We start from the raw sequence: 11,243 nt of genomic DNA, 5'->3' as shown, positions 1-11,243 counted from the left end.
TTACAGGGCGTGACTGTGTTTGGCCTTACTTATATTGAGCTGGCTTCTTAAATGCGACACCAGTGGGTATTTGCCGCTCCCGCAGAACTGACCCGAGACGTCGTCCATGTCCAGTGTCCAGACTGCTGCTCCGCCAAACTGCTTAGTCTTGAGGTAGGCCACCTGTAGGAGCAACGCACAACATAGGGTACAAGCCGGCTCCTCGAACACGAAACTCCCATCCAGAAGGGCAGTAAAAAGTAGGGGTATCTGACTGCAAATGCGTCTTTACTTTGGCGTCATAGCTGTTTGGGTTGTCGAAGCCCACCCACTCATCGCCTTTGACTGCATAGGGGACACTCTGATCTGCAATCCACTTGACTGAAGCCCCTCTGAGGAAGGAGCAAATCTAAAAGGGACACAACAAAATCCATGGTCATCTGTTATTATTATTATTATTATTATTATTATTATTATTATTATTATAATTGTTAGCCATGCTGGCTCGATCCCTATTGTTATTGCTTGCCGTTTTTATTTTATTTTTAAATTTTATTTCAGCTATCACAGTTTTTCGGGCTAGAAAATTATCTGAAGACGAAAACAGCAGTACGGACAGACATGGTTGAGGTCTCGTTAGAGCCGGGACCTTTCAGACGTCTTCTCGTTCCAGTCTGCATTGTGTGCTGCGTACAATACAGCGGGGTGCGCACTGTGTGTGTACGCGTCTCAGCGTCAAGCATCTTATTGCGCATCACCCTTTTTAAACTATATACACTATATATACTATATACACTGTATCTATCTCATCTCGTTCTCTGTCTCAGTCTCGGTCCCGCAGTCTGTCAACTCCACTAGCGTTCGCAATAGCCACGCCCCCTTACTCCGCTTATCGACCAATTCGCTTAACAACCTGGTCCTAGGAACTCAGCCGTTAAGTGAGGAGTACCTATATTATTATTTGTATTATTACTTATAACAGTACTAGTTTTCTATTATTACCTATTACCTCATAGTAAGACCAGAGGCCAATCTGTTGCATGTAGGGCCCGGGCATGGCGGGGCCCCAGACTGGGGCTCCGAGGCCCCTTGCTGCAGTGGACAATGTAAAAGAACGCCCATGGAGGGGGAGGACCAGGAGCAGTTTCTCCGCTGGAGCTCCTCGGTCAAGCCAGTATTGCATTACGTAATCCTGGCAGGGAACAAACAATTATAAATTGTGCTGGGGAAGCCATTTACTGTATGTGCACTCATACTGTCTATGTTTAGTAGTTTCTCTATGTTAACATGGTATTAAAGGGTAGATTCGCTATTTTCAATCCAGGCTTAATGAAAATGTTGGTTCCCATCATTTATAATTGACATAGAGCTTCCTGTTTTTGAAAAAAGGAGATTTAACATGGGGCTTAAACATTTGCCCCATTGGACTGCATTTAAGCACAGTAAGAAGCTGCAGCAGAGCGTTTCATTTCTCAGTAGTAAATCATCCAGCAATGCTGTTGCTATGAACACTTAGAAACAATAGACACCAACAGTTTGTGATAGCTCTAATCAAAACCAACATGGGTTAAAAAATGGCCAACCTATCGTTTAACTGCGTATAGCAAAGCAAACACTAGATCTAAGTTATTGATGTTATTTATTATCCAGGTTTCACCCTCGGATCGACAGTGTTGATGTTAGTGTGTATTTGTGCATTTGTGTATCATGTTGCCTTACTACATTAGTATTGTTTTCAGCTTCCAGCATTCCACGGAATAATGGACTGTGGTGGACTGTCACATTACCTTGGCCACTATGGAGGTCAAAGGTCTTAACACTGATGAAGTCCAGGAACCTGAACACACACAAAAACACACACACAATTGTGATTTGAGTGGCGTGCAAAATACCAACGTACAGGCATACTGTCAAAAACATTGCCAGTAAATCATACGTTACTTTGACATCTCTGCAATTTCATATCCCAAATGGCTGACGTTTGTGTCTGCTATCCCTGCCAGAGCCAGAATCAGCTGAGCCATCCCGCTGCTTTTACTCTCAGCTTCATAGCTTTCAGAAAGCTCCTGGAAGTTCACGGAGAAGGAAAAGAAGAACAAAATTACTCATTCCGACCTCAAATGAAAGGCAACAGCATTATAGTTGTTTTTAGGTTTGGTTTTTTATTAATCTTTTTAAGGCAAATCAGTGTCGAGGCGAACAAAGCTTGAATAGCGAGATAAAACTGGGATAGAAACAGGTTGGGATATTGGAATCATCCATCAATTTTCTCACTATATCTCCAGTTAAGTGACTCAGCCATATCAGGGTGAGCGAAGCAGCTTGAAGCTCTCTTCTCTCCCCTAGAAAATTCTTCAGAAACTCCTCCTACCTGTATTACCCAAGCCGCAACCGGAGAGTTATACTGTATTTTAGGGTGTAGTTGCTTGATTGACAGGTCTCTTATTTGCAATTGGAGCACGTCTTCCTTCCCCTGACTGTCTGGTGGTTTCACTCTCCACCTCCCCTCGGCAAGACTCCGAGCAAGACTACATAACGTGCCAAGATGACACGGGCCGTAAACCCAAACTCAAACCTCAGATACCGATGGGTAACGTCACGGACCATCTGTCACAACTGTATATGTTTTTCTACAGCCCATGCTATTCCCCCATACTCATTTAGTAATTCATTCATTTAGTGATTTATGTTCAAATCACCTTTAATGTTCAGAACACCAGCTCTGGCCCACACACTCCCACTTAAAGAGGAAGCTCACTTTGAAATTGTCAGTCAACCCTTCTGGCTACTGTTATCGTCAATGGGAGGGTGAGCTGAATGAAAGGAAGCATGTAAGTGCTGAGCATCATGTTTCACCATGAATGACATCTGGAATGAAAAACGTCTGGTGTTGCTCTCTTGGCAAATAGAATCACGAGATTCCCATTCAAAATGCTTGAACACACTGACAGGTTACAGTGCTTGAGTGTACAAAGTCTGAAAAAAAAAGGTGAATGAAATGAACACACTTGTCGTTGTACCTTGCAGAGCAAAGTGAACCTCTCCTTAACTTCTGGGGGACTTTCCCCTAATCCCAGGTACTCCCAGTCCAGTTCCAAGCCGTCGAAGCCGTGAGTCCTCAGGAACTTTATTGTAGACTGGATGAATTTCTGACGGTTGGCTGCCTTGGACATCATGGTGGAAAACCTAGCGTTACGTAGACGGCACAATGTTTGAAGTGAGAAAGAAAGGAGTTGACTAGATTCTGTATATCAAACTGAAAATATACCAGGCTGTTTCACTGCTATACAAGTTAAAAGTTATGTACTCTTTACTTAAATATTTTTATTTGAGTAAAGAGTACATAACTTTTAACAGCATATACAGCCATTCTCCCTTGGTTTTACCAGATGAAGGGGATGTAGTAGGATATACTGCACTGTAGCTTATCAGAACCTCACTTATCCAAAGTTACCAACCAAACCAATTTAATTGCCTTTCCAAGTGAGCTACTTCGGTCAAGGTACAGTTACAGATGTACAGTATGTGTTATCTTACGTTCATATGTTTGTCTCTGGCAGAGTTTTAAATTGTAATCCGTAAGATTATTTGTTTAAAAATATGATTAAGCGGCAGAGCTAGTGGTCAGTAAACTGTCGATATGGAAAAAGAAAAAAGAACAGTGCCCCCAGATTAATACAAATCCCCACCTCCTCAAGAAAACAAATCAACCGATCAAAAGATGGCATACTTTTGAGAAAATAATTTGATGGTTTTAGAGGGGAGACAAGGGTAAATGTTTTGAATAGAATTCTGGGACTTGCAGTGTAATCCACCCATACAGACTTTCATGTTTTTATTATTATTTTTTTTTAATGGATTACCCATAGGCAAAGTTTGCGGAGTGGCAGGGGCTGCATTGCCCCCTCTAGCTGCTGACATAAGTCACTACATTTAGTCTAAAGTCCTGTCAATAATAATATTTATTGTAAATATAAATATGTAAGAAAACAAATCTGAATTCTAATATGTTTGGTTCTGTAATTAATTCATTCTTGAGCAGTCATTTGACGTTAGATGCGAGTTTTGAGTTTTGGGAGGGATGCAAGAAAAGGCGTTTACTTCTACACTTAGTAAGGACACTGGTTATTTAATATATTTTTTGTTGCTGAGCATTTTCTAATTGTGTGCATGTAAGCGCGCTATAAGTTGAATATGAGTGAGTATGCATATTTCATAGTTTTCAATTTAACATGGAGTTAGGGTGAGAGACAATTTTCGCCCGATAACTCCCTCTCTGCGCCACCCTCTGGATGGCGCACTAGACGGCCGCCTATGTCACCTTTAGGAAGGGCCGGCCCTGAAGTGTACACTAATTGTTTAAAAAGGGTACGCGGAAAATTCAAGCCTAACAGTATAATATAAACAAATTGATATTTCACTTTTTACAGACTTTAACTTTACGGTTGCGCTTCAGTTGTGTGCGGTCATGTGTGAAAGACAAATATTCCATGTAAGGCATTGTGCGATCTAGTACAAAGTGGTCCGAAACTGATGTTATGTACTGTATTGTTTGGCATTATGGCAAGCTTGGCACTATTGCCAAGCAGAGCAGAGATCGTGGGCGCAAATTGCTCCTGGATTGCATATTGTGCCCCTATCGCTGCCTCTCCATGCATAATTTGCAATGGGTGCTTGTGCCCGGACGCACCCACGGGATCGGCGCCAAGACTTGGCATGAGTTCATGGTCTCCCTGAAGACGCCTTTTACGCCATGTGTTTATTCTCAAAACAACCTTTTATTATATAGTGTTAGGTTAGGGGCCATTCCAACTACGACTGCTCCATGTCATCGAGTCATGATTAAGGCCCACACAAAAACTCCGGACCATAAAAATGGTGGGGAACAGTTTAACGGTCTAATTCCAGGATTCATTACTACATCGTTCACAGTCGTTTCACATGCTTTCAGCATTTACTTTCCAACATGTTTAATGTGTTTTGAAAACAAACTACTTAATTCACTTTACAGGGAAAACAATTTTGTAGCAAATGTCACACTCCGCCTATGGGATTACCACTTGTAAATGTACCACTCTGGATTGAATTATGTACAGATTTCATGAATATTCATACATGTTTCAGGAAACCAAACCTTTTCATCTCTGGAACGACCGTCATTTCTGTGGGTTCAGATAAATGAGGCGCATTTGCAAGTGATCGGAAGAAATGCATGAAGTTCCCATTTTGAGCAGGACTCACTGATATCCAACATCTCTGTCTTCTCTGACTGACATGAGAGTCTTCAGGCTTGGGTTTCTGCTCATACAATATGCACATAAGACACAGTAAAAAATAAAAGTTAGAAATGGTTATTTTCCAACTGAGCTGTTAATGGTCCATGATGCTAGACAGACAGACAGACTGGATTGATTGATTGATTGATTGATTGGTTGATTGATTTTCAATATCTTCATAGAGCACATGACATTTTGAGAAATCCTGGAACAATACCTCTTCTTCAGCTCATTAAATGATTTGTAGAGCGTTTCTTCATTCCACTCATATTCCACGATCTTGTTGTCGTAATTGACGAGAGCGAAGGCGTAAATAAGATGAGTGCACAGGTGAGGATCCACATTCTCTGCTGAGAATTTACCAACACTTGTCCTGTACTTGGACCAGCTGGTGAAATAGCACACCAGCTTGGTCGCCCATGCTGGTTTCATAATAAAAATAAATAAATTAATTAATAAAAATTAGTTCAGAGTATTTTAGTTGCTCTAAATGCAACCTCCTCTCATTCTCTTACAATATGAGAAAAAAAACAATTATATATATTTATTTTAAAATATCTTTCACTCACCAATTGGAATGAATAGATGCAGCCCCACTGTAGAAGTCACAATTCAGATATAAACACAGCAGTCCAATTATAATCTAAATGACTACATTTAAATATACACCAGAATTAGGGTGTTCCAAAATTTAAAAATGATTTAGAACACATTAGAATGCTCACCAATTGTATATCCTATTCCCGGATTCATCATCGTAGCCCGGTCTTATTCCTCAATCTGAACGCCTGAAATATAGAAGTTCCTGTTACCTGACATGTCACGAATGAGAGCGGGAGACAGAAAGCGAGTAAAAGTTACAATGTTAGGTGTAATGTCAGCTCTCAGGTTACCACCGGTCACATGGTATGGCAAAAGGGTGTTGACAACATTTGCACAACATACCCTAAAATAGAAAAAAATAGTCTTCTTTTACTGAGGTAACAGAGGTGACGGAAAAAGTCTCCCTGTTTCGCTCAGGGCTCTTTGTGTTTCATTCAATTTGGAAACAGAGTTAAATTAATACATCTGCAGTAAAAACACAATGTTTCTATTTGCTTTGTTTGGAGATTGGACCGCTCAGATCGCACAGCGGAGAAGATGAGTGGGCTAAGGAGTTTCCCCCATGAGGAGATTGCGTTGCCTGTTCACGGCCCATTCGCAAATGCCCCCCTTGGCCCGGTGGTTGGGAACCTCTGCTCTAGCCTCAGCCTGACACAGAATGCACGGGGCTTTAGCAGAGCAGATATGGCTCGCTCTCCATTAGGCGTATACGCCACGGCTCTACAATAAGTTTAAAACTTTAAATAATTGTTGGACAGTAGCCTAGTTATTTTTATTTAAAGTGTTTAGTGAAATTGTTAAATTGTAAGGAAATCCTTGGAGGGGCAAAAACCTGACGGGGCTATAGCACCGGCAAGGTCCCCTGCAAAACTTATTTTATAGCAGTTACAGTATACTGCAAAACAACATTGCAAAACAAAATCACTGAAATGAAAGTTCCGTAACAAAACTATATTGTTACCTATCTTTGCACATTTTTAAGTTGGTATACGGAAATCCTGGAGCTTTCTTAGTGGGTATACGGTGTATACTTGTGTATCACATAGACTAGGTGATTAGACTACCACTGCTGGCCACTCTAAACACGGCCTCGAGATTGTTCGTTTACACTTAACTTGCTGCAAGATATGACCCTTGATTCGCCTTGATTCTTGTCCTCGTTACACATGGTGCTTTTTTTGTTTTGTTTTGTTCAACAAGGAAATGTAGTAAAATAAAATACATCTAAAATAAAAGCACAATGTTTTTATTTGCTTTATTTAGAGAAAGGGTTGCCTCTCCAATGTCTCCATTACGCATGGACAGGGAGCGATCCGGCGCAATTGCGTCTTTGATCAGTGATATCCTATTATTGTCGAGGGCTTTAATGCATGATCAGAATGACAAATGAATGGATCCGGGGCTGTTTTTTTATTATTCTTATTTTTGTAAAAAAATAAAATAAAAAAATTGATCTGGGCTATTTCAGATCCGGGGCTATTCATAAAACAAGATCATGTTTCGATTCAGAGTGTGCGCTGAGACGCGGGGCTATTCAGACGGGTCAGTTGTCAATGTGTTTGTGTGAGAGAGAGGGAGCGAGAAAGAGAGAGAAAGAAAGAGAGAGAGAGAAAGAAAGACAGAGCGAGGGAGACCAGGAAGCAGTCCGACGAGGGGGGGGCTGAGCGAATCAATGCGCTGCAGGCGGCTCTACAATGAAATAAGCAGGCTGCCTCAAATAAATCAATGTTTGGGAAACACTGGAATTGGTATGCCCGTAAAATCTGTACTTTATTGTAAAGGACAGAAAATACATTGGAAAAAGAAAAGCTCCATCAGACAGGCAGTAGCTCAGGAGGTAGGTTGTGGGTTGAGGTGGGTGAGGTAGGTTGTCTAGTAATCAAAAGATTGACATATAGATCCCCAGCTCCTCCTGGTACCATGCTGAAGTGTCCTTGGACACTTAATACCCAATAATCCAGATGGCTGTGTCCATCGGTGTAGGAATAATTTTAAGTAGCTTTGGACAAAATTGTCTGCTCAGTGATGACATAAAATATAAAAAAGTTGTAATCACAATCACTTCTATATAATACATATCTAACCACCATGTGGAGAAATCACTTCATGTCAATGCTGCCAATGTGTTTTGACACAGACAAGTGTGAATTGCAAATACAGGATGATACATTTATTTGGCCCACAGACATTAGACAGACCCATTTTACCATTTCACACGCAGTGCTTGTGACACCTGAGCCCGAACCCAACCCTGCATGAGATTCAATACTTTTGCCAGCACCTGCATCTCACTGCGTAAGGGCAATATGATGTTTGGTGTAATGGCGCTTGACGCACCTAGACAGGTGGAACAAAGAAGATGTCACGCTACACTCTCTGGCTTTTACCTTAAGGTTAGAATTGCAATGCAGACAGCAAAAACAGGAAGATGGGTAAATAGGGAACTAATCATGAGCTAGGTGTCCTGATCCATGCAGACAAAGCTTTACAATGAGGCAGCCTTGGGGGCAATGATTGAGACCTGAGTATCAGCCAGACTAAATGCTTCTGGACACTGCTTTCAGTTCAAGGTTCACATGAAGGAGCTACACCTCTGCTGATATATGTGAGACATTTCTTTCTCTATTTTTTGGGGTAAAAGCTTAAATGGAAGCAGACCAAAGATTTGGTCCCAATTAGTCCCAAACTCTCATCAAGGTATTTTTGAAATTGTAAAACATATACTACAACTTTCCTCCAGCCCTTTTATCTATGGACCCCACCAAATTCTCCAAGGTGCGTACATTTCCACATTAGACATTAGCAACACTGCAACAACATGCAGTGAGACCATCTCAAGAATTCCCAAGAGAAGCCCAATAGCCAGTGGAGATCGAAAGCAAACCTACCCCTGACCCCTCAGGCAAAAGGTGAGGTGGAGAATTTAACTAGAGAACACCGACTTGCTAAAAATACTCTAATCAATCAACAGCAAATGTGACAAGTAGTATGTGGCAGACGAGAACAATCCATTTTTATTCAAAAGTATTACATTTGCGAATTTCATTACTGTATTATTATGGTATTCTGTTTTCAGCACGTCATTTAATTTTTGGTTTCAGATGTTTATTATTACTGGTCACTGTTAAGACTGCAGCAAGTGGGATACATAAAGAGGAATGCAGATCAATGATGCATATCCTTGTCTGTCAAAGCTGCAATGATTAGTCGATTAATCGATTAATATTAGTTGCCAGTTATTCAATTAATTGCCAACTATTTTGATTAATTGGTCAATTGTTTTGCATCATTTTTTAAGAAGAATATTTTCAAATTCTCTGATTCCAGCTGCTTAAATGTGAATATTTTCTGGTTTCTTTAGTTCTGTATGACAATGAACTTAATATATTTGGGTTATGGACAAAACAAGACATTTGAGGATGTTGCCTTGGGATTTGGGAAACAGTGATCGCCATTTTTCAGCATTTTTTGGGCCAAACAACTAATCGATTCATCGAGAAAATAATCAACAGATTATTCGATAATGAAAATAATCTCTAGTTGCACCTCCATTGTCTGTTAAGGGTTAATTGTTCGTGGCTCTGTTGGTAATGCCTCAGGGCTCCAGTAGGGGGATGGCGCTTCTCTCCCTCACTCAATCCAGACGAGTGAAGGCGAGAGCTGCCTGTTGTCTCTTCATCCTTCCCCCGTTACTATTCCCCTGTTTAAAGTAATTCCACAAAGCACTATAAATTTATGAGCATGTGTTGGTTGTAATTTCTCTCATGTTGCCGTTGCTTTGTGTGAAAGTAAGATATGTTTTTTGTTGGTATATTGTTTAAAGATTAGGGCTAACTCGGTCAGCTTTCTGCCGGAGACCTTGTCCTCGTTACCATCTAAAAAGGACCTATTACGCTTCTTTTTTATACAAGTTAATATATGTATCTGAGGTCCGTAAAACCTGTTTTTGACATTTTTTGCTGACAATACCACTCAGATTTTGCATTCTAGCCATTCTAACATGCCTATAAATCTATTGTGTTCCTAAGGCTCTGTTTAAGTGAGAGGAGCCACCCTCCTGAGGCCCCGTGTTCTGTGAGCCAATGGGGTTTGAGCACGAAGTTCCGGTTTCTGTGAGCCAGTGGGGTTTGAGCTTTACTCCGGGTTCTGTTGTATTTAGTCTGTCAACTTTCACTCATCAGTCCACCACAATCTGTTTTCTGAACAAATTTGAGTCAAGAAATAAGCGATCCAGTTGCTTTACTCATTAGATCTACAAGTCCTAACTCAAAAGTATGTTCAGAATTTCGCAGCGTGGAGCTTGTTGGAAGATAAAATCAAATTTATAAATTTGATACATCTACGGTTTTGTTTGGAAAAACGCGGCCTGGATCGTGCGCTGCAGCCTACAGTTCAGTCAACCTCACGTGGACACACAACACACACAGACACACACACACACGCACGCACATGCACGCACGCACGCACGCACGCACGCACGCACACACGCACACACACACACACACACACACACACACAGAAAGAAACATACAGAGAAAGTAACACACAAAAAATACTTACATCTCAGCTAACACACAAGACCCAAATGTATGTGCACAAGCACTGAAAAGGTGAGTTTTGCATAATAGGTCCCCTTTCAGCTAGTCACTGTTACATTCATATATTTGTGCTGGTGAGCTGGTAGAGCGTTATTAGCAAAGGTAAAGGTATTACCTCTGTAAGAGCCTAGTTCACGTGGCAGCGAAAATTGATACATTTAAAACTTAAAAGAATATCATATATCATGTGATAATTTCATTAAAAAGAAAATGAAAATACTTTTGATAAAGTTAAAGTGATACACTAGTGATGGTAACTGTGCTCCTGAGACTGTTCATGTTTGAAAAATGTATGAAAAAATGTTTGTTCGTATTGTTTAAAATTTAATTCAGTACAGATGAGCGCTGGCTGTTGTTTGTTCATCCTTCTCCTCTTACTAGGGTTTTAACATCTAAGACCGAAAAAAATTGTCTTCAAATCATGTCTCAAAAATTCCTATGCCTATGGAGGGGACCATTAAAGACAGCTACTACCAAACCTCTCCTGAAGGTTGACCCTCAAAACTGTCCCTCATTCATCGCTTCCAAAAACTAGGCGTAGATCAGAGTGGTACAAAGGAAGGGGTCCATGTCTTGGGGCAGGTACTTCTCCTCGTTTCGCCTTGATGGGATAAATGTGGGAAAGACATTTCACGGCCTCCGTTTGCGTGTGTGTCGGCCTTTGCTGCATGTAATTCATGTGTTGTGGTCTGTTTTATGACAATAAAGCTACGCTTATCCTGTTTAATTAATCTTCATCTCAAGGCTCACAATTTTCCTAAGTTACTGCAAGATAAAAAGTTGCACA

The 11,243-nt window shown here is 40.8% G+C and overlaps 1 protein-coding gene across 1 annotated transcript; it reads right to left on the bottom strand.

The window, feature by feature from the left end:
- Nucleotides 1–6,074, bottom strand: LOC307230179 (acidic mammalian chitinase-like; the record flags this gene model as incomplete). Its single annotated transcript, XM_080000416.1, has 9 exons — nucleotides 1–162; nucleotides 272–388; nucleotides 989–1,071; nucleotides 1,767–1,816; nucleotides 1,921–2,045; nucleotides 3,000–3,165; nucleotides 5,221–5,277; nucleotides 5,473–5,677; nucleotides 6,068–6,074. 9 exons carry the CDS (start codon nucleotides 6,072–6,074, stop codon nucleotides 1–3), a joined length of 972 nt encoding a protein of 323 aa, XP_079856542.1.
- Nucleotides 6,075–11,243: the final 5,169 nt, after the last annotated feature.

Source organism: Zeus faber (assembly GCF_960531495.2).
Source record: "Zeus faber genome assembly, chromosome: 5".
Classification (NCBI taxonomy): domain Eukaryota; kingdom Metazoa; phylum Chordata; class Actinopteri; order Zeiformes; family Zeidae; genus Zeus; species Zeus faber.
The sequence above is the reverse complement of the archived record's forward strand: the minus strand, read 5'-3'. Positions and strand labels throughout refer to the sequence as shown.